This window comes from Zosterops lateralis (genome assembly GCF_965231275.1).
Source record: "Zosterops lateralis genome assembly, chromosome: 6".
NCBI lineage: Eukaryota > Metazoa > Chordata > Aves > Passeriformes > Zosteropidae > Zosterops > Zosterops lateralis.
This window is the reverse complement of record NC_139761.1, coordinates 39,167,125-39,190,033: the sequence shown is the minus strand read 5'-3', so window position 1 is coordinate 39,190,033 and position 22,909 is coordinate 39,167,125. Positions and strand designations below refer to the sequence as shown.

The following is a 22,909-nucleotide window of genomic DNA, read 5'->3' as shown; positions in this document are numbered from 1 at the left end:
AGATCTTTCTGCTCTGAAACAACAATGAGAGCTGAATTAAAACTTTTTACATTTTGAGTGTATGGATACTGAGGTACAGGAATGCTGAATGAGCTTAGCATTGGAAACCTGTGAACCAAAATTTCTTAGAGTTCAGTGATCTGTGTGTTGGGAATCTAGTGCCAATTCCTGAAATTTTAATTCAGCCACGTGAGAAGTGATGTTCACTCTAGGAATAGTCATCCAGATGCATCACTGTTTTAAGCTTTGACACAAATTTGAGTATCAGCTTAGAGCTCTGAGGAGGGAAAATGTTTCCTAGATGATAGTAACAAGGTAAGTAAGTCAGATGGAAATATCAATTGGTAAAATAACAGTGGAATGACACTTTAAGTCTTTGACAGGTTCGGTCTTGCCAGTCAGTTAAAGTTTCCTCTTTTCATTCTTCCAGAAAATTCATTGTCTGCTGATGTTGCACATAGGCAGAGATTTTTCTCTTGTGTTAGAATTTAGGCTGTTCGAGACTGGCAGTCTGTCTCAGTAAAACTCTGGTGTGAAGACATTTTTTTGATCTTGAAAGACTAGTTTCTGTTTGTCCCTGTTGACATAAAATTAACTACTCAGACGATAAGAATTGAGTACTGTAATTAGCTTTGCATGGTTCTGACTTTATTGCTCTAGATCCACTTGTGGTGTAGTGCTCCTTGAAAAGCCATTGATTATGATTTCTACTTTTTATATGGCCTTTACCACTCTGTGTGTCTTAACACTTCATTTTCCTCCCTCATAGCAGGAAGACAGACCCCCTCTGACGTCTCTGCTCTCTAAGCCAACACTCCCTACAGTTGCATCCTCTACAGATATGCTTCACAGTAAGCTCTCCCAGCTGCGTGAGTCCCGGGAGCAGTACCAACATCTGGACCTGGACTCCAATCAGACTCATTCCTCTGGCATTGGAACTACCCTGGCTTCACCCTCTTCTGCAGCAGCCAATATTGATGACTTGAAAAAACGATTGGAGAGAATAAAAAGCAGTCGCAAATAGAGATGCAAAGAGACAGTATCACTGTTGCTTGGGGCTGTCTTCAGCTTTAGTTTACTAAACTAGAAGTCTTCATAGCTAAATGGCCTCGTTTAGGCCTGATGTATACAAACTGGTTTATGTATAATACAGTGGATTTTGGGGGGTTGAGTCATTGTGGCACAAGTATTTGTACATAATCTGCTTCTCAATGAGCATCTCTTTGACAATAGAAGGCTGTCTGTGTATTAGTTTTAGTGTACAGACCTGTAAACAACCATCCTCTTGCTCAGACTAGTTTCTCATGACTTGGGGTTTTTATTTGTAAAGTTGTCTTTAAAATCTTTTCCTAGTTCTTAACTCTTAGAAAACCTTTAGTGATTTCACTTTTAATTTTGTGAATTCTTCTCCATGTAATCCTTGAACTGTTGATTCTGTATGGACACATGGCATGAAGTAACTAATTTAAGTGTCTTTTGTAAATAAAGTTTGCATTAACTATACCAGCCTCTATAGGAACAGCAGCGACTGCTGGTTAGAGGTCACTCTCTATTCCTGAATGTTAGTGACTGGGCATCTAGCAACTGAACTAAGCTGGCATGAACCTTGGGGTTTGGATACACTATAAGGAAGATGAGTGGAAATATACTGTCTGTGGGTGCAGTCCTGAGATTTTGCACTCTTACTTCTATGAGCAGTAGTACATTTTTCATATAGTTGCTTTTTTTGTTGTTTTTGGAATAAGTTTCTGTAACTTGAAAATATTTAGTTTGCTGAAATGCTTATTTTGAATTATCTGGTCCTTGTGATGCCTTTACCCAGATTGTGTGGTCCCATCTGAGGGAGCTTTCTTTGAGGGAGCCTGCTGCTGTTGATATGGAATAGAGTAGCAGTGGTGTACAGTCAATGGACTCATTAATCCTGAGCTCATCTGGTTAAGCAGTGTTTCTCATGCAGGTAAACCTCACTCACTACTTCTTTTTGCTCTTAAACATCAGATGTTATCAGTTTGTAACTAAGACACCTAATAGAACTAGTCTGCAAAAGTGGTACCCACTTTTTTTTTTTTTTTTTAATGAGTGATTAGCCTTTTTCAGAAGCTCCAAATAATGAAGATTAAGAAAGGCACACTGTGTATCCTTTCTAGCCCTTTCGTTTCTAGGAAGGTGATGTATTTTCACCTTACTACTGCACTTCATGTGAAAACTGGTTGTGAAGCATAAATTGCACATCTGTTCCATAGCTAGAACAGAGTTATTGAAGAGTTGGACAGGCAAGCTTAAAATAACACACTCTGCACTAGATTTTAATCTGTTCCATGTAACTGCTGCTTTTGTTGTTTGCTATGTGGACCAGCAGTCTCTGCGTAAGAGCCATTACTGAAACTGTCTTGCCTGATTGCAGTAAAACAGTGGCTTTAAATTAGTACTTGTACAACAGATCTATGCCAGAGCTTCTGCAAATGTCTGAAATCTTTCTTTCACAGGACCCCTAGGCTGGGGTTGCAGTTGACATAATGCTGCTTGGTGCTTATGGTGAGTTTGCACACTGTGATAGCAGGTGATCGCAAGCGTTCTCCATCCTGTGTTAACTGATATGATGCCATTCATTGCTCCACTGCCCCGATTTAGTAGTCACAGTCTCCTCTCATAACCTGAAATGAGCATGCACTTATGGAACAGAGCTCTGTTACAAGTGGAGGTTTGGCCCTTATTGGTAAGTGCTATGGTTTTGTGCACTTAAATTGGGGCAGTTTGTGAATAGTTTGTGTTGGCTGACACTAGAGTTACTGCCACTACCTCTCAATTACTAGCTGCTCTCTGAAACTTAGTGAAAATTAAATTAATTCATATGTTCCTTTTCCATATTCAGCAGACATTCTGAAGAACTATTTGTTAAATATTAGCTCAGGATATTAAAACAGCAATGCCTGCAAACCTGCATAAACTATTTTAAATTTGAAGCTGAATCAGAAGTGAAATACAGGAATAATTGAGTAGCGGAAGATATAGTTGTTTTTATGAATGAGTTTTTGCCCTGTGTCTTTGTAGTGTTTGGTTGGACTCAATATCCTGGGAGTTCTGAACTAAAACTTGTGCACATAAATTAATAAAGCCTAATCTTTAGCCCAAACAATATTTAAATAACATTAAACTGAATTTTAAAAATGATTCCTCTGTATTGTTTGTAACAAATCAATATGAACAGTGACTTTCTCCAGAAACTGTATGGTCATGGTTCCCCTCTTTTGTCGCAGATTATTTGATAGTAGTGAAGGGGGGTGAGGCTTAAAATTTAAACATAAGAAGGGCTAAACGTTTTCAGTGTTCAATGTCTGTGGTTATCAATGACTTTAAAAGGTAATGAAACTTGAGCTGTTGAAGTTTTGTTCAGATTTCTTTGAGAGGTTGGTTTTTATACTTTTATTTGGGCAATGAAGTTTGGGCTGCTTCAGCTTGGTTCCCAGATGAGCCATCTAAAAGGAGGTGGCCAGAAATTAATTGATGAATAATTTTTTTTAGAACAACTAATTCCACTGTTGCCTGTTTCTGTGACTTTATGGCACTATGAGTGAGAAGTTTAGAAATGCGCTGCCATAAGGAGCAAGGAGAATTTTCTGATCTGTTGATTGTCTTTGTAGAAAATTGGGCTGAACAAATTGGGTGGTCAAGAATTTGTGTTTACTGCTCCACTTCCGGGTCCTCAGTCATCCACAAATTCCTGCTAAAGAGGAGTTTATGAAAGACTGAATCTTGCTTTTGGAGAGATCCCTAAACAGCCTTTATAACACAAGCAAACACGTATAGTGCAGGATGCTTCCATTGCAGGCTTTGACAATGACTCCATGAATTGCTTCCTTCAGAATCTTGCTATGCAAGTGGAAAATACACAATGAGGACCCAGCACCACCTGCTGTGTAGGAACTTACTGGAAGTGCTGCTTAATGTATTCAAGCCGCTATTCCTTTGTAGGATGGATTGCATGCAGTGGTCCTGGTATTTATTGCCTGCTGTTGTAGCTGAGAACAGTGTTTGTCTGATCAAAACAGCTTCCAATTGCTCTACTTCTGGCATTGGTGTTTTGTGTAATGCCACAGATACCGTAGGGTGGTTATTTCCAATGCATACGTGGGTCAAAAACTAGAACAGAAAATTAGTTGTCTTGAAGGGTGGAAAGGGATAGTGCATGAGGGCATTAATCTTACTTGCTGTGACTGACAAGGCCATTATGTGAGGTCCAGAACCTGTTGATTATAGCTGATGGAAGGGAGGAGAATTTATTTGAAGCACAACAAATAATTAGCAGTATAGCTAGTGCTATGGTACTCCTGGCTACTGTCATGACTTAGATCTAACTGCAACTAAACTCAGCGTGAATAAAAGGAAGGAGATGGGTTTCAGAGCTTTTATTTTCAAGAGATAAGACTTTCCTTTGTCAAGTTGTAAGGATATAACTTGTTTTACTTCAGGATCTTCTATGCTTATGTTTTAAAGTGGAGCATTGTAACAAAACTGAGATCAAGGAAGGTAAATGCTTCATCTATCGTGCATGATTTTCGATGGCTTTTCGTATCCACTTTTTCAGGCGGAATACGTGGGTGTAAAATCCGTATTTGCCATCTCGGTCGCAGCCTTCTCCCCATGAAACTACTCCCACTTGATACCAACGGTTGTCATCTGGGTTCTAAAGTCAAGAAAAAATGGGATTAGCACAAGGAGCAAGAGACTTTGATAGAATCAGAGAATCATTAAGGTTGGATAAAACTTCCAAGATCAAGTCTAACCTTTGACCAAACACCACCATGTTAATTAAACCACAGCACTGAGTGCACTCTTTCAGAGAAGAAATTCCTCCTGATATCCAACTTGAACCTTCCTTGGCACAACTTGAGGCCATTTTCTCTTGTCCTTTGCTGTACAGGAAGGAGAGGCCAAGTGCCACCTAGCTACAGTCTCCTTTAAGGAGGTCTCCCCTGAGACCTACTTTTCTCCAAGCTAAGCAAGCCCAGCTCCTTCAGCCACACCTCATAAGACTTGTGCTCTGGATTGTTTAGCAGCTTGGTTGCCCTCTCAGATCTAAACCTTGGATGTGCCCCAGCCTGTTTAATGATGGAAGCTACTTTGGGATTCAGACTGGCGTCTCCAACAGAGTTTATTGGAGTCACTTTGTCTCTACTCTTAAATATCTAATTAAGAATAGGCCATCACTCATGGGTCCTGCAGGTCCTATAATATGCTGAGAGCTCAGTATAGAAATGGGGCTAGATGACTGCGGGATTCATCTCCATTGCTCACCTTGGGCATGAGCTGGGTTTGCTTCAGCCACTCAGCAGTGGCTCAACTCTGCTGCTGTTTTTTAGACTATGAAGTTCAGTGTAGAACAAACCTATCTCCATATGTCTTATGAGCTTGAACTTCTTGAACATACCTTCATTACAAAAGGTCCCCCACTGTCCCCTTCACAGGCGTCTCCTCTCTTTAATGCATCAGGACTGTAACCTACAGGCAAGAAAAATGGATATTGGACTGTAGGGGGAGTGGCTGGTGTTGACCATGTTTTCTTTAAAGTTTTGGGATAAATGGCATAAATGTTTTGGGACCCGTAAGATTGTTTACTGATTCTATCAACTCTTGGACTTTTGTTTTTCATATATGTAAAAATTCTAACACTGCATCTGTCTTTGCAGCATTCTTGAATCCACCCTTTGTGCTCTCGTTCCTGTATTTTCATCAGAGTTGCCGTTAAGTGTTAGATGCACCAACACTGTACAACAGCTGTAGCTTGAGCTACTGTGCTTTTCTTGTCTTAGAAACTTACTTGTGATAATCTGTTTTCTTTGTTCTCCTGTTTTCTACAGACACACATTGATGTCCCCACTTTCACCTTCCTGTCACTGTAAGTTCTGCTTTTCCTCTCCCCGGTTCTCTTCCTAAAGTCCCAGTATGAAGAGGAAGAGGATTCCATTCATTCCTGATGAACTAGATAGTATCTCTGCATTTTCCCATCACTCATGTCTCCATTTTTTCTGTATATCTGCATCTCAGCTATTTCAAAGAATGTTGTCTACAAAAAGAATCCATAAGAGCTCTCTATTTTCAGCACACTCATGTAATTGGCTTTCATCCTAACTCAAGCAATCACATGCATTTAGATGCAAGCACCACAAATTTAGTCAAAAATCACAAGGCTTGCTTGTAGGAAGTGATAATCTGCACAAATGAAGAATACAGCAGAAACTATTAAACAGGTACATAAATCCATAGTCTCTTGGTAACTTGAATTCCATGTCCCCTTCTCATTCGAAATGCATATGATGCTAGAAGAGATTTAGGAAGGTAGGAGCCTTCAAAATCTGTGGCCATAAGTATGAATGGGCTCCAAAAGATTGAGACAAGCTAGTAGATAGGATAATGGATGTGCAGGCTTTAATTTAGGAAGTCACTGAACTGCTCTGTGTACTGGTGAAAAGATAACGTTATTTGTGCTTAGTTGTCCCATAGCTGCTGCTGTTAGCTAGTACTATTAGACTAGTGCCTGACACAGGTTGGTGTTGCAAACTTTATTCCTAGCTTTAAGTTCTCCAGCCTTCATGTTTTCTGAGAGCTGAGAAAGTTCTTATCACAAGGAAGTTATTCTTTGTGGAGAGCATTTACAAATTTATCAGAAAGTAACCTTGTTGCATGAGTCACACCAGGAGCTCAGAGCCCTTGACTTAATGTGGGAAGTTGTGCCTGTGGCTTCCAGTGTTACTTACCTGCACAGAACATGTTGTCAGTGACTTTAACTTTGGTGGATGCTTTGCAGGTACTTTGATCTACAATGGGCAGATTGACCTGTTGCAGAACTGTGGGCAGGTTGGAGGGGTTAGTGGCCCATGTTTCTTTCAAGTTTCCCCAGCCAGTTACCCTCCCTTTGTAACCTGCCAGCATCAGCCTGTGGAAGGAAGCACAAGTGTAATTAAATGCATTGTTACAGCTTTCTCCTGCCTGGCACTCATACTGCAAATAGCCTTGAGAAGTCATCTTTTTTTCTCTGTCTCTTCTCCTCACCTCTGCACGACCTCTTTGGTAGGCAGGCAGACGGGATGGATGTAATCACTGAAGCTGATGGGTCTCTTTAAGTGCATTAGTGCAATGTCTCGGTCCATGTTCTCTTTCCAATTGTACTTGGGATGGATGATGATTTTATCCAACAGAGCAATCTTCTCTTTATTCCTTTCGTATCTGAAATAGTTATGAAGGAAAGAACTCGCTGTACAGTAGCAGCTGAGACTCTTCTGGAGTTTATGATACTCTCAGCTTTGTACCCACTGGGACAATGCTGTCTTTACATAGGAGTACCCTTTTAGGCTTCCTTGTTCCTTTTCACTTTAACATTCAGGATCAGCAAGAGCAGCGAATAACAGCCCCATTAGATCCTGTTATTGAGAGGCATGTAACATTAGCTATACTTCCTTGGATCCTGAATGACAGCCCAACTCCAAAGTATCTCGTTACTTCAAGAGGAAGCCTAGTTCCTTCTCACTTCATTCAGACTCTTACTTTGCTCTTACGTGCTTGCCAACCCGCACCAATAAGTCACTTGTACTCAAGTTCTTGTCCCAGGGTGGATAAAAAAGACAATGAGCAGCAGTCAGGATCCAGCTGTCACTGATGAGGCTGGCACCACACAGCAGCTCCTGAGGAGACTTTTTGAAGAGCATCACCTGCCTGAGAGATGAGGAGGGAGGAAGCCCTTAGCAGGACTAAACGAGTCCTGGTGTCATGCCAAAGTGCAGAAGTGGCAGTGAGCAGGAAACAGCATTGCACTATACTGACAAAACTGCATAAGTAGCTTTGTAGCAAAAGTCTTCCCTGGACATGTATATCCTATGTAGTAGGCCATTTACCCCATTTCTTTCACCTTGAGAAGTTTCTCATCCTTTTTATTCCAGCAAAGCTGGAAAGAGGAAGACATGAAGATGAAATACACCAACACAGTTGTTTTCTCTGGTGGTTGCATACTTGATTCAAGAGGTGAGTTTTTTTGCAGCTATTTTAGTACTGCTCTGTCAATAACTTGGAGAAGCTTTGATTAGAATCTGTAATTAGTGCATGCTGCCCAAGATAGGCAAGCCTTTTTATTTCTGCCTGGTTGAGCTGAAGAGAAGGAAGACACAATGCCCAAATGCAAAGACAATATTTACCAGGGGGAGCTGCCAACTTCTGCGTCATCCCCATTGACAATTCTTCCTGTGTAGGAATCCAACAGCTCCCTCTCACTTTGGTCTGTTACCTTTTTCTTCTCAAACAAAGGACGGGTACCACAATCTGAAAAAACAAGCAATCTGGCTTTGCTACTCTACCTGATTCACAGTGGAGAATTGTTGTCTGCAGGCAGCATGGAAAACTGGAAGATCTTAAAAAGGAAGTGCTTACTAGCTCCATAATTGGAACTGGATATTGACTTCTGAGAGGCCTTCAAGGAATTTAAGTATCTTTCCCTGATTTTAACAGCTTTTGGTTAGCTGATGTTTCTGAGGAACAGTGAATAGGAAGAAGCTACAGTCCTTCTGCAGACATGTTGTATCTAGAGTTTTTGCTCACCTGCTTCACCAGAACCAAAAGTTTTTTCATCAAAGAAGGTTTTAAACTCTTTAGGAAGAGTAGAACGTCCTGATAGTCCCTCAGACTCTTGGTTCTCATCCTCTAGTGAGCTGTCTGAGAGATGGAAAGACAAACATGGTAAAAGACTTAAGTGTAGTTGCCATAATTATCAGCAATGTTCCCTTCCCTACACAGTGGGTCTGATGAAGGAATGATGTTTTAAAACACCAGTGTTTTTTAGTGTGCTTGTCCACAAGTCTGAGTTTTCAGGGAGAAGAGAACACCTGAGAGAGGTAACAGTGCTGTGCTCTTAAGGCAGGATAGTACACGTGATATATGGACAAACAGGACTCCCATGTGCATGGTGCACATACATCCTTGTCTATGCCTCCCAACCTAACATTTCATTCTACTCCTGTTATTTGTCACTGCCTCAAATGTGTGCCTACCCAAACCTATGCAGACTTCTCACCGCAGTAGTGCAGATTGCAGTAGTCAAAGTAGGGTGGTTCATCTGTGACACACCAGACACCCTCCTCATCTCTGTCTGGATTCCGACAGTAGTTCTCTTTCAGCTCCACTTCTGGGTCAACGTGTTTTCCATGGAGCATCTCTTTGGCTTTCTCAGAGTTCCACGGCAGACACTTAGCTCCAGATACAGTGACTGAGAGAGTCCCTGTGTAAAGCACGCCTTTCTCTGGTTCACAAGGCTCCATTGGTGCAGGTTCTACGGCCCGTGGAGTAAATGGAACTGTTGTTCTAGCTTCACCTGGAAAGACAGAGAGCTGTGATGTAAGCCATAGCTGTGCACTCAGAAGTGCTGTTAACAAGTAGCACCAGAGCCCCTTTACTAAAGCCTGGAGTTCCGTGGGGATTCCCATTATGTTTTGGAGCTCCCACTGTGTTTTCATGCATGTGATGGCCCTCTAAAACATGGCAGTGTCAGAGGTGGTCCAGCAGTATGTGAAGTGAGGCTGGCACTATTCATCACACTTCTCTTTGTCCCTAGGATATGAGGAACTATTCTGTTCCCTTCTGGGGCATCTTTGAGAAACAGCTCAAGGGATGGATTGATGTCTCAGGCATCATAATTCTGCTATATTAGGTTCTCCAATACCTTATTATACAATGCTTAACTAGGTCGTATTTGGGGGAGCCTTTTACTGTGGTATTCTACTAAAATGGCAAATTTAACTTTTGCCAATGTTTCAAAATCTAATGATAAGTGAAAAATTTCCCTGCAAGACTTCTCACACTTTTTTCTTTCAAATGTCCTAATGACTCCAAGTTTTCCTGAAAGAGTGGGTATCCAGTCTCTTCTTGCTTGGCCTCAAGGTGCCTTCTTGTGTACAGGGGGAGTAGTCCCCATGTGAAGAGAGACCCCATTTGACTATTCTGGTGTACAACAGTCACTAGGCAAGTAGCATTCACCTTAATCAGTGGGGCTGCTTGTTTTTTGAGTCATGTCAACATGATTATAAAAGAACTGTGCACAAAACCAAGGCTTTTCTAATCCTGCTATGTCCAAGCACGTGGAAGTGTAACTAAGATACTGCAGGTCAGATATTAACTGGTGAACAGAGGTAGCACAGGTGCCTGATGGCCTCAAAGCAGAACAGTATTTCTCAGTTTGTTAGATTCTGCAGACCAGAGTAATGGTAATGGCTTTTAAAATTTCAAAATAACCCATGTCAAAATGGTTGCTAACCTCTAACTTTTGCTTATGAGTTGTTTCTAGTCTGTTTTTGGAAGAGAAACCTGCTATGTGAGAAGGTTCTCTCCTTTACCAGTTCTTCTGAGACCGAGGCCAAGCCCCAGGGGACATAGCTCTGTACTAGGGAGAAACAGGAATGTGTAAGTGTAGGGGGATAGTCTTCCATGTCCAGTGCAATGATGAGAGAAGGGCATCTTCTCTTTACTTGAAATTCTGAGTATTAAACTGCACACTTCCACAGGAGAGAATGTTAAGCCAGGCAGTCAAGCACAAACTGTAGTTATTTTGTCCTAAAGCTAGGAATTCAGACCAAGAAACATTATGACTCATGGCTGTCACAAATTAGAGAAAACTGGGCCAGGATTTTGGGGTTACTGACTAGAAAATACTGTAGTACATTCCACAGGACTGCTGACACTGGTTTTAATTTAGACCTAGATTAGCATAATCTAGAGAAAGCAGCTCATTATGTATGGGCAACTCGGTGACTTCTTCCTCAGCTCCTTTACCCTTTAAGATGCAGCTTCTCTACTCCTACTGACCTCTGTTCATGTAAGCATTCCCCCTCCTTAACCCTCTCCTTGACTACTTCAGTGTCAGTCTCAGTGCATACCGCACACGGGGATGGGACACGCCTCCCGCTCCACTGTTGGGTCTCGGGTATAGCACCATGGGCCTTCTGAGTCACCGTCTGGGTTCCTGCAGTGGTTCTCAGTGAGGTTGAGATAAATGGTGGCATTAAATCTGTGAGAGACAAAGCTGATTAGGCTAGGAAGGAAGGACGCCCTGCAGAACTCTTAAGGGGTATGCAGGAGCTGAACTTACTTAGGAATATGTGGATATTTGCTTGTCCACACTTGACATTCAATTCCAGACTTGGTGTGGCTAATTTTTCCCTGATAGTTCTGGCCCAGCCCAACAGCACAGTTACCTGTCAAAAATCCCAACACAGTGTAAGCCAGAGTCAGTGGAACTGGATGTTGCATTTTGCAAGGTGAGAAGTACCTTTTCACATATCCCTGTAACTTTTGCTTGGGTGCATGAGCCTTTGCAAGCAGAGGCATCCTTTTCCCCTGAGAAGAGCACACGGCCTTAGCTTTCTCAGTCTCATCAGAGAGAGCTATCCCTGAGGACTCTGTGCTTTGCTTTGGCTCAGAGCCTTTCTGAGAGGCTGCTCACCCCTAACTGTCACAAGGATAAGGATATTTACCCCAGGCTATTTTAGTGCATAGGCCAGACTATTTGTTGAAATGGTTAGTGGGGAAATAGAGTAAGAAATAATTTTAAATTTCTCTGGTATTTTTCTTTATAATTAGAAGGCTTCTCCAACATGAGTTTAATTTTTTTTCTGTACAATCTCTGCAGGAAGCAAGTTCCTGGCACTCACTGTATCTAGAAGATTGAAGTCAGCATGAAGTTCATACCTTCTAGACAAGCATCCAGAACTGTCCTGGACGTTCTCAGGCCCTGACATACTAGCAAAATAAGAAGAAAAAGACACATTATATGAAAGTAATGCCTTGAGAGGCATCATCACCAATCCAAATAAGCATCATCATTTGAACCCATTTATCATCTAGAGATGAAATACAAGTGCTTAGCCCTGGAAAGTGAGCTCTCAAAAGAGGGAGCCATCTCTCCAGGATGAGACAGTGCATCCTAAGGGATAAGAGTACCTGCAAGACTCAAAACAACCTACCTTGGTATTTTGACCAAAATATGTCCTGTAAAAAAGAAAAGAAAAGAAAAAATATATTTAGGGACACAAAACATCAAACCTTCTTGGCTACTGCAATTCAAACCAGTAAGAGAATGTCGCATCACAAAAAAAAAAAAAAAAAAAAAAAGACTAACCTAGCTCTGTTTATACCAATTAATATGGAGTGAAAGAAAAAATCTGATACGAAACCCCATTCCCACACATCAGACTCAAGAATCAAGACAGTACTGTTGTGTTGTTTCTAAAGAGACCAAAGATGTTTACAACCTTCATCAACCTGCAGAGCAAGCAGAGCTTTCTGTAGAGCAGTGGGCTACAGTGCAGAAGTCCAAACAGCTGAACCTGGAATTTCTAAGGCCACAGATCACATGTAGGTATTGCTCAGCTCTTTGGATCTACATCTCTACTATGCAGCCTTGAGGCTGATTGCTCTTGAAGTACTCCACAGAGGTAGTGTCTTGCTGGCTTAGGCTCCTAACTGTTTGTCTATTGTAGTTTTGGTTGTGGAATTCTGCAGGGCCACCAGCCTTGGGGATAGAAGCAAATCCCAAAAGGATGCAGCACAAATTTGGCAGAGTGAGTGAGTCTGGAAACTGGAAAAAGGGACAGGACATGCAAAACCTTAAGCTCAAAGGAGTCTGAGGTACTTGCACTCAGTGTTTGGCTGCTATGCCAGTGCTTCTGGGAGTGTCTGGGACAGCAGCTCACGTGTGTGAGGTACCACACTGAGCTAATGGAAGATGCTATTCAGGACCAATGGCACCTTGTCACTTCATGCATAGAGATGGAGAGAAAAGAACCTGAGCTTTCAGATGTATTCCCTGCACTGTCTCAAGAAGGGAAGCTCCCTTGAGCTTGCCTTGGGGTGTGCACACATCAGCCTCATCTTTGGTTCACAGAATTGACCATTACAACCCTAGCCCCTGGCTGTGTGTACAACCTGCTGGTGTCTCCTACAGGGGCTGGCTGGGGAATGTTTCCTGGTACGTACCGTCTGATCAATGGATTCAAGGGCTTCGAAAGCCTCCTCGTAATTGCACAGCTCCTCCAGGCACTCTCGCTCCAGGTTTCCCTTAAGCATCTCTTCTAGAAATCCCTTGTTGTTACGTCGGTGGCGCTTGAGCAGTGACAATGCCTGCCCCTTTTCCAGGAAAACTATCAGGTCAGAACACTGCCAGTCAAAGGGCTGCTCACAGCCAGAGGGCACCTTTTTCTCCCCTTGCAGTTTCCAAGAACCACATGCAGCTGATGTGGTGATCCCACAGCCCAGCCTCCCCCAGCGCACCACACAGAGAGGAGAAGCCCTGTCAGATTTACACTTGATGATCAGAGCAGGCTCTCTGGAATTCATCCTGTCACAGCTCCCACCACTTAGGGAACAGAAGTGACAGGAACACTGCTTCCTCAGCAAAACTGCTCTGCTCATTTGTAGATAAATAGGAGCTTATTTGCTTTGAGCTTGCTGCTGTCCCTGTCTCCAACCACTGTATTTCTGTCTTGCCAGCCTCAGACCACTATGATAAGCACAGCTTGGTTCCATCTCATGTTCATAGCCCCTGATTTGAGACCTGGAGACAGGTCTTCCCACACACAGTAGTGGGTCTGAAAAGACTTAACTTCATGTTAAGAAAAGACAGAGGTTCTAATAAAAGGAGCAGTGAGCAGGAAGGTGGCTTATTTTGCATGACCTAAAGTGTCAATAAGGGACGACTGGGGAGGCAACAGAGAATTGAAATCACCTAGGTCAGCTGAAGAACTCAATCCCCAAAAGCCCCATAGCTGTGTTATACTTGATCCTGGACTGAGCCACAGTCCCCTTCCCTGCCATTTCCCAGGTGACCCACAAAATCCACTCAGTTGCTGTCACCAGCTGACAGATGCAGCTACATCCTTGTATGTTCACTCCATTCTCAGCACCCTTTTGCTCCAAACTTCAAGCTTTTAGCCTGTCCTCCTGACTTGAGGAAGAAAACCTGCCACTTGTGCTACCCCTGGAAAGAACTAATTCTGTCTCTTCCTCCTGTCATCTACTGGTACTTCTGCCCTTGAGTCTTACCTCCATCATGGCTCAAGGTGAGGTGCAGAAGGCTGGAGAAGAGCAGGCCCCTCAGAATGCTGGTTTTGGTGTGCGCCATGCTGTACAGCCCTGGCTGCAGGGGAGCTGCAAAGGAAGCAGAATAAGCAGAGTCATAGCCCTGCTGGGTTAATATTGAACCAGAATGAAGAAACAGGACTCCAGGTCATGGTGTGTCAGGGACAGTGGGGCTCTTATCCCTCCTCTCTTGGCATCTCTTCCTCCCATCAGAGCATCTTCATTTCCTTACTTAACTTCCTATTTCATATCTAGGAAGATGGCATAAGTAGCAAGATGTTAAGTTTGTCCCAGGGCACAGGGAGAACTCAGGCTGGAAAGAGGTACCTCTACCAGCTCACAACCATCCCAGCCAGAGAGCTTGCTCGTTTTCCCTGGCTTTGCTCCCATGCAGCCCCTGGCACTATCATTGCCTCCCCACCATGTTGGTTCAGGTCCCTGCCCCTTCTCAGAGGCTGTACTCTAGCAGCCTTGAACACAGGAAGACTTTGAGACCTCCTTAGCCATTCCCAGTCCTTCTCTTTTTAGCTGCAAGCCCCCCTGATTCTCCCTAGTTCTCAGTTCTTTCCTTCCTGCAGTTATCAGCAAGCTCAGCCTCAGCTATTTTGGCACCACAACGCACACTTTCAGTACTCCTCCTTCTCCCTTGCCTATGGCAAGGAGCAGAAGGGGGTGCCTTTGACAGCCCTTTGGGAATTTAATTTTCCTCCCAGTTAGGTCAGCAGTTCTATTGGCAATGCATTCTTCCCAATGCCTTATAATTCCCAGCTGAGTGGAGGAGGATGAAGTGGCGTGAAGGCTAGGCTCCCCCTTCCCCCCACAGTGGAATCTACTAAAGTCCATCCAAAAGGAAACAGAAACTCTGACGAGCAGGGAGCTAGCACACCCCAAACCAGCCAGGAAAACAAGGGCTTCCAGGAACAGGGAGACAGAAATGGTCTAGATGTCATGACATCAGCTATTAACTCAAGAATTGGACTACCAGAGCTGGGAAGGCTCTAATGATTGCTACAGCAAGCAGACCATTGGCAAGAGTAGAAAAACAACAGAAAGCAGGGCAGTGTGGGGGTAGTCTCAGGAATTGCCACATGGAACAAGAGTGCTTCCTGCCAGCAGGGAGCATATTTTGTGCTGTGCCTCTGTGCAGCTAATACATCTGTAATGTTTATCTCCATAGAAGGAGTGCAAATATTAGCATTAGGGTGGCTGAGGAATGACTCTGGACACTGGTACAAAGAGCAGTTGCAGAGGTTTCCCTCCTCACATAAGAGTGTCTCCTGTTCTCATCCACACACATCTCTACTCCCCGCCCTGGATGTTGGAGAGACACCTTTAGGAATGGCTGACATTCCCTGGGTGGAAATGACCTAGGTGGAGAGTGTGTGCATGGGATTAGACACAACCCTAGAAATACCCATGTCACTTAGCAGGGGAAGCAGCATTTAGGCAGAGAGCACAGGCAGGGACAGGAAAGAGCACAAACAAACGTGGTGGGGACAGAGCTGCTGCTGTGTTCCACACAGCCGCCTCCAATCCTCACTGGAGGAGGAGGCACAAGAAACTTTCAATATCTTCAATCACTTTATTTTTTGTTTCTGCATCTCTGTCCTTTCTTTATAATAACCAGACAGCCTTTACACTGCAGCATAAGTTGACTTTGTTATGCATAGATTTTTACCCCCTTCTTGTCTGTCTTTTACAGAAAAGGTCCTACCACGTTGCATGGGATCATGCAGTATATAAGGCTAAGTGCTACAATACAGCAGTTAAGCTGTTGTAAGTTAACCTTGGTTATCAGACAGGTATAAATATCTTCTGATACTTACCTATGCTATTTTCCTTTAGCATTACTTCTGTTCTGGTTCCTACATTCATTTTGTTGCTTAAGCATTTGTTTGAAAAGCCCTTACTGAAACTGATGATGATTCTGTCACTGTGTCTGGCTGTTTCTTTTCCAGCTGCTGTACTAGTTTCCCCCCCATACAAGACAAACCCACCTATCAGGGCAACTAGATTGTTAACTGTGACTGCTGAAACCTTTTATCTTTACAGTATTCAAGGCTACATCTATCACTTAGGTGTCTTCTATTTCTTTATTTTGGGTTTGCTTTGTAATTGGAGATTTTCACTACATCCTGGGACACTTTCTAGCCCTTTTCTGGTGTCTCACAACACTGTCAGTAATTAAAATTGCTGAGTCTTCACATTGTGGCCTTTTCTCATTCTATAATGTGCTTCTAGGGCTCCTCCTTTCCCGTTCCTGTGGTCAGCCTCTGCAGCAGCACAGCATGCATCAGGTATCACCTCTCCAGAGGTGACTCCCACCCCTCCAACATTTAACTGTTCCATTCCTGTTAGCAAATTTTTATAATTTCATTTCCTTTCTGCCTTCACTCATCCATGAATGATGGATGCTATTTTCTTTCTTAGGACAAGGGATTTAAGATACTTTTACCATCCAGAGTTATGGCTTGTAACACAGTTGGGAGCTTTGATCTTTCCTTCTATGTCTTGATTCTTCTTTTTAAGTAAACCTTTTTTTATTATTATTTTTTTTCCCTGTGTAACTACTTTTTCAATTTCCAGGGAGCAGAATGAGCAGAATATAGGGGGTTTGGCCTTGGCTCATTGGACCTTTGTCTGCTCTGTGATGGATACAGTTTGCTGGTTCAATAGTTGGGGCATTTATCAGTCTGTTCCTAAAGTGAGTTATACAGTTTGATCAAAGTAACACCTTGGATACAATCAGAAAGATGAAACCCTTATCCCTTCACACAGGAGTTCCGTGTCCCTGAGGGCCAGGGAGTTGCCAGGTGGGGGAGGACTTCAGGACCCAGAGAATTGTCTCCTTTCCTTGCAGCCTGGTCCTTTTCATTCAAACACCTTGGTCAGGTTTGAGCTAGTTACAAGTTGGCCAGGGGCTGAACCCTGACCATGGTGTCATACCTTTAAATGTAACACTTGGTGCATGCTTGACACCTGGTGTGGCCCTGCCAACAGGAAGGACCCCAATCATCCAAAACACCTTGACACTTGTCACCCAGGAGTGTTCCAGCAGCACCCCAAAGCTTTGGTGAAGCCCTGCCAGCATGGCGGACTTCACCACCCAGGAGAGCTGTGTGCTTGCTGCCCAGATCTGTAATGGTAATGCCTGTGCATGATCTCCAGCCAGCTGGGTAATCCGTGTGTCTGCTGGCCCAAATAATCTTCACTGGCATTGAAAGGCAGCAAACTGTGTAACTCCTCCCTACACCAGCATGTGGCACCAGGCAGGCACACATCCTTTTTCCTTGCTATCCCTTTTCCCTTCTCACCAGGATCCTGACAACTGCACCAAATGTAATGCACTGGCATGAGGACTTGTTATGGATCCCAATAAAAAAAGCACTCAGAGCCCACAATATAGGCATTAAAATACTATTTATTGGACATAATACAAGAAAAGGCATAGCATTAGATAATCCCACAGCCCTTCAGATGCTGCAAACACCAAGCTATAGAGCACTGCATAGCTATCTAGTCAGGGCACAGCACCCTGTACAGATCCCATCCATGTTGAGGTTCACCAGCACCATGGTCTTCAAGGCTTTTATAGGAATTTCCTAGGAGTAAACAACTTTATGCATCATTTTGCTCTCAAGCAAAAGGTTGTTCATATGAGAACATGCTGTTTCTAAGACAAAGACACGGTGGTGATATCACCACCATGGGAGTCACCTATGGGCTCCTCAGAATTAGCCAGCTAAGTTTATCTTGCAGCCAAGTGATACGTGCAGCACGGCACAGACATGTTCTCACCTACTCAGATCAACTGTTAGGTGAACAATGTTTCTGTGAAGACCTCCTAATTCATAACTGCTCCTTTTATTTCTCTCCTGTTACCTTAGAATAAAGAAGCAGGCCAGCTATTTAGGCAATAGGGGTCTGGGTTCTTCCTGCTCCTTTCCCCCATTGCTCCCCCTTCTCTTCTTGTTCTGCTGTGACAGAGGGCACATGCTTCAAACACAGCACATGAGCCCAGCTCCAGTGAGAACATTCTGCAGCTGTGTCAATATTTGAGTTTGGACAGGCACCAAAGACAGAACAGTAGGAAGCACTGCAGCTTCAAATACAAGCCCCCTCACATGCCTGTGCTCCACGCACTCAGGGAATTCTTAGCTCATGTGCCCCTATAGAGAAAATAATTAAAAATAAGGACACCCAAAGGTTTATCAACTGAACTCACCTTCCATCTTTACATCACATCAAAGTGTCATGGATCTCACTGTAGCACCTTGTCTGCAAATAGGTTGTAAAAAGTTAATGAAAAAATTTATGTAGAAACTGCAAAGAGCAGCTTTTAGGAGTGTCGCGTAACGGCATTCATAGCACCCCAAAAGGGAACTGTGCTACTTATGATTCCTTGGTGCCTCTATATTTTCTCTTGTTCAGTGGGCATAAGAAATCCAAAGAATTTAAAGCCACTAAGCAAAGCTAAACAAAAAAAAATTGGGGAATTGCGGATGTTTGAAAGGCATAAGACAGAGAACAAGAATAGCTAAAACTGAGGATTCAGCAAATGAAAGTGGTGTTCCTATGTGAAAAGAGAGTGCAGAGCAGGCAAGTCTGAAAGACCTGTTAGATGTGGTATTGTCAGCCCTTCCTAGGAGGTCAAGTTGACATAGCTGTGCACTTCCTTCCTGTAGCAGGACTAATTTACATCAGCCTGCTTCAGCTGGAAAATAGGCACTGAAGAAGATGGAGCAGAGAGGATATTGGGATGTAGTTCTGGCTGTGCTGTCTTTTAATGTTTTGGTGCAGGGGTAGGAAAGAAGAGGAAGAGAGCAAGCAAGAATGTGTGCAGAGAAACAAGGGAAAAAATATTGAACCCAACTTGAACGTGGAAAAGAAATAGAAAATCTTCTGTGCAGTGATGAACTAGTCAACCTTTATGTAGTAGAGGTGAGGAGCCTTTCAGCTGGGAGCCCTGAAAATTGCACAGTGAGGCACAGAACCATCTTTTTCATGTCCTCAGAAAGACTGTCTGGTCACCGTAAGTGAAGGAAACTGACAGCAAGCAAACCAGGTGACAACAGAGAAGGAACACTCAGCCCTATGCAGCTCCAAGGCAGGATTTTGCTTCTGTTAATTGTGAAAAATGCTCTTCATATTACAAGGTACCTTGTAAACACTTGGGAAGCTGCTTACCAGTAATGTCTGGCACCAGCATGAGCTTCAAATGATCAGAAGCGTTGCTTAGCTACAAGGGTAAAAGCCCAGGAAACCGCTTGAATAGCAACAAGTAATTAAAAAACTTGAAAGGAAGGCACTGTTCAAAGTCACTGCTTTGAGACTTTTCCTGCCTTCCCCACAGTGCACTGTCACTGACTGACAATGTAACACAGGCAGAACAGAAGCACTGCTCATTAACGCTGTGTCTTCTCTAGGAAGTTATTCCCATAAACAGCCAGTGCCTTCTCTGTGCCAGGCCCAGCATGTGGCATGTGCAGGCTCATACTTTCAATGAGCAGCTACTGCAAAGACCCATGTTTATACAGGCAGTTACCTCCAAGACTGCTAATTCTGCCTGGGGCTGAGCCACAGGGCCTTGTTGCTAACAGAGAGATGAGAAAGCTAGGTTTTGTTTTTTAACCTTGTTTTAATAAGTACAGAAGAAGATCAGCCAGGGCATGTTGAGACAGCCAGGTATCAGTCTTGACCTCTACCACTTCTTCCACGGCTCCTGAAGCCCATCCCCTCCTGGATGATGACCATGTCACTGAGTGAGGCCTCATCCTGCATCCTAATACATTTGTCCTCATACTCAGAAAGGATGATTTTGACTTTATCCTTTGCTGATGGACACAAGCCTTTGTCCCATGTGCCCCAGGATCTGGGATCTGCCTTGAGACTGGTAAGTAGCAATGCAGTGACTGCTGGCTATGATCAGCAGCTCAGCCTTACTCACTGGCCTCAGCACCTACACCATGAGCAGGGTGGGCTCTGCCACAAGTCGCCCTTGCTGGCCCTTCCTCTGTGGCTTCTTTCTTGCTGCCTGAGGTAGGTCCACAGCAAGTGAGGCCACTCTAGGGACAAGTTCCTCAGAGTCCTTGCCCACCTCATGAGTGAGCACATGGTGCACAAGGCTCTGGGGAAGGGTGTAGCCCCTGCCACAGAGCTCACATTTGCAGGGCTTGCCAGCTGGGTGGGATTTCTGATGGCACCACAGCTTAGTGGCCAGGGTGTAGGACTTGCTGCACTGCTTGCAGGTGAAAGTGCACTCTCCCATGTGCAGGTGCATGTAGTTGCACAAGGAGCTGGGGTTGGCCAGGTAACACCCACACAGGGCACACTGGCACCCCTTGGGACCAGCTAGGCCAAATGGATCTCCCTGTGCATGTAGAGAGAGAGCCAGTGTGTAAAGGCCTTGCCACACTGCTGGCAGGACAAGGGGTGCTGGCCACTGTGTGGGACTTGGTGCTCCTGCATCTCGGGGTTTAATCTGGTTGTTTCCTCACCCGAGATTCCAAGGCTGGCTGGTGGTTCGTGTGGGCACGAAGGGAGTGATTTTCCCTCTGGACCTCTGAAGGATTTAGGGTCTGCTGTCTGACTCTGTGTCTCTGTGTTCTGTGCTGAGCTCGGTGCTCGGTGTTCGGCGCGAGAATGATGAGGAGTCTCAAGGTCTTGGTTTTCTGGTTTCTCGCGTTGTTTATTAGTTCTTATCTTACAATTCTCTGTGTCCGGCCAAGATGTTCACAGCAGCCTGGACATGAGGTGACTCCCCTTCCCCTGTGTCCTGCCATGATGTCCACTGCAGCTCGGACACAAGGCGACTCCCCTGTGTCCGGCCATGGTGTTCTCAGCAGCTCGGACACAAGGCGACTCCCCCCTGTGATGGGAGGTCGCTACCTCTTATACAGATAACTACGTACCCATTGTTTACAATTCTGTGCCAATGCCTATCACCTATACTAACACGGTCATTTCTACTTTGATCCAATCCACTGAAACTATTTTGTGCCCACGTCACTGCAGAAGATGGATGCCAAGGGAGAAGAAGAAGAACCCAGGGCACTGCCCTAAAATCACCATCTTGTCCCTTTGCATCTACATTCTAAAAATCCATAACTACAAAATCTTCTGCACAGTGATAACTACACTACTCTCAGTAACACCTTTGTGACTTGCAATTCTTCTCTCTGTTGGATGTTTTTCTCATGGACCAAAATCAAAGCCTGTGTCTTCCTGGGCTCTGTGCCAGGCAAATCCCCCTGCACAGACCCCAGACCCTCTTTTTTGGGTCCCAGGCCTCTCTACCGAGGTCTGTGACTTCCCAGGGCGCCCAGAGGGATGCCCTGGACTCCAACACCTGCAAATCCCTTGGGGCAGCAAACCTTGTTACACTGGGTGCACTGGAATGACCACACAGCCCCGTGGGCCACCATGTGGGCCTTGAAGCTCCCCTCGGACCTATAGCTCTTGCCACACTGTGCAGGAGGGGCTTGTGGCCAGGGTGGACAAAGTGGTGCTTCTGGGGGTGGCAGGGCCACATGAAGGCTTTATCATACTCCCTGGAGCATCACCTGTGCCTAATCATCCCCTTTTGGGACAGAGGTTTTAGAGGGAGGCCTGGGCTGCCAGAATAATCCTCCACCAGCTCTGTATACTCCTCCTGCCACTCAGGCCCCTCCAGTGAGCCCTTCCCTCCATGCTCTGGGAATGCCAGTCTGAAATTTTTGAAAGCTTTGCCCTTCTTCTCACAAATCTCTACAGTCTCTCCTTCTGTAGGACTGGGCTTCTGGGGTTTCTGCCCAGTTGTACTGCCAGCAGAGTTCTGCAAGCACTTCTGGGCTGGACTGGCAAGAGCAAGCACCTTGCATGGTTTGCCAACCAAGGGAGCACTGAATCAAACCCTGCTTGAGGGAGACAACAGCTCCAGGTCTCCAGGACTTGCTGCTGCCTGCTGTCCCATTTCCAATTTTTTTCTGCTGCAGATCTTGAATCCATACCCTCATCCAATTCTTCTTTGCACCTGCCACTGGTCTTAACATGGTTGAGATGGGCTCAACATGGTGATTTCCAGTGCCTAGCACCCTGGCTTGCCACGGCTCATGTTTGGCAGCTTCTTGCAGCCCGTGGAAATATTTGGTGGACAGCCTGCTAACACCAAACATTGGTGTTAACATTGTTAACATTGAGGACTGTGGTTTCATCAGCTACTGCCTTGGAGCCCTCGGGATCCCCTGCACAAACACAAAGGCATAATGGATGAATTAATGCTGGCTGTTATATGATGTGATTGCTGCTGGATAAGAGGAAGATGAACACTGCTGGAGATGGATACTCTGCTATGCAGTAATCCTGGGGCTCTGCCATGTAAACTATTACTTTTATGATATTTTTCCCTTTCAAACTGGGGAAGAGGGACGAATCTCTGATTTCTCACCACAGCCAGAACGCGTGCAGCATTCCTATTGTTTCACGAGCAGTATTACTAGGACGTACCGTCACGACTGGCATAAAGCAGGGCGACAGGCTCTTTTCTGGTTCCTACCAGCGACGCAGGGCCCGCACCGCTGTCCCGCAGGGCACACACACACGCCGGGGACAGCTGAAGGCACAAACCCGAGGCCCGGGAAGGCCGGGCCGCTCATCCCGCCCGCTCTGGGCCTCGGCTCGCACCTACGGGGGGCTCCGCCTGCGGGGGTGGCTCGGGCCCCGCGCCTCCGCGGCCGCCCCCCGGGCCTGGGCGCTCGGGCCGGCGGAACGCTGTGAGGGAGCGGCGGGCGCGCCCGGACGGGCCCAGAGCGGGCGGGGC

The 22,909-nt window shown here is 44.8% G+C and overlaps 2 protein-coding genes across 9 annotated transcripts in view; one reads left to right on the top strand and one right to left on the bottom strand.

The window, feature by feature from the left end:
- Positions 1–3,171, top strand: part of CKAP5 (cytoskeleton associated protein 5) — a 51,142-nt gene extending 47,971 nt beyond the window's left edge. For 5 of the 6 annotated variants that reach the window (XM_083863691.1, XM_083863693.1, XM_083863692.1 and 2 more), the window contains one exon: positions 770–3,171. In XM_083863691.1, the coding sequence (XP_083719817.1) occupies positions 770–1,024 (255 nt within the window). In that variant the 3' untranslated portion in view covers positions 1,025–3,171. The remainder of the gene's footprint in view (positions 1–769) is intronic. The other variant, XM_083863694.1, reaches the window with a different exon arrangement.
- Positions 3,172–4,372: 1,201 nt separating this feature from the next.
- On the bottom strand, positions 4,373–22,693 carry F2 (coagulation factor II, thrombin). 3 transcript variants are annotated; one of them, XM_083864137.1, is made up of 15 exons: positions 22,597–22,693; positions 14,077–14,181; positions 13,012–13,175; positions 12,000–12,024; positions 11,725–11,775; positions 11,126–11,231; positions 10,914–11,044; positions 9,059–9,355; positions 8,587–8,700; positions 8,187–8,310; positions 7,543–7,710; positions 7,051–7,224; positions 6,756–6,934; positions 5,429–5,499; positions 4,374–4,684 (listed from the first exon to the last, which is right to left on the bottom strand). In XM_083864137.1, exons 2-15 carry the CDS (start codon positions 14,153–14,155, stop codon positions 4,541–4,543), a joined length of 1,827 nt encoding a protein of 608 aa, XP_083720263.1. In that variant the 5' UTR covers positions 14,156–14,181; positions 22,597–22,693; the 3' UTR covers positions 4,374–4,540. The 3 variants fall into 3 exon arrangements, with proteins under 3 accessions (XP_083720264.1, XP_083720263.1, XP_083720262.1); XM_083864136.1 differs by lacking the exon at positions 22,597–22,693 and adding an exon at positions 18,338–18,360; XM_083864138.1 differs by lacking the exons at positions 12,000–12,024; positions 13,012–13,175; positions 22,597–22,693 and adding an exon at positions 18,338–18,356 and having other exon boundaries at positions 4,373–4,684.
- Positions 22,694–22,909: the final 216 nt, after the last annotated feature.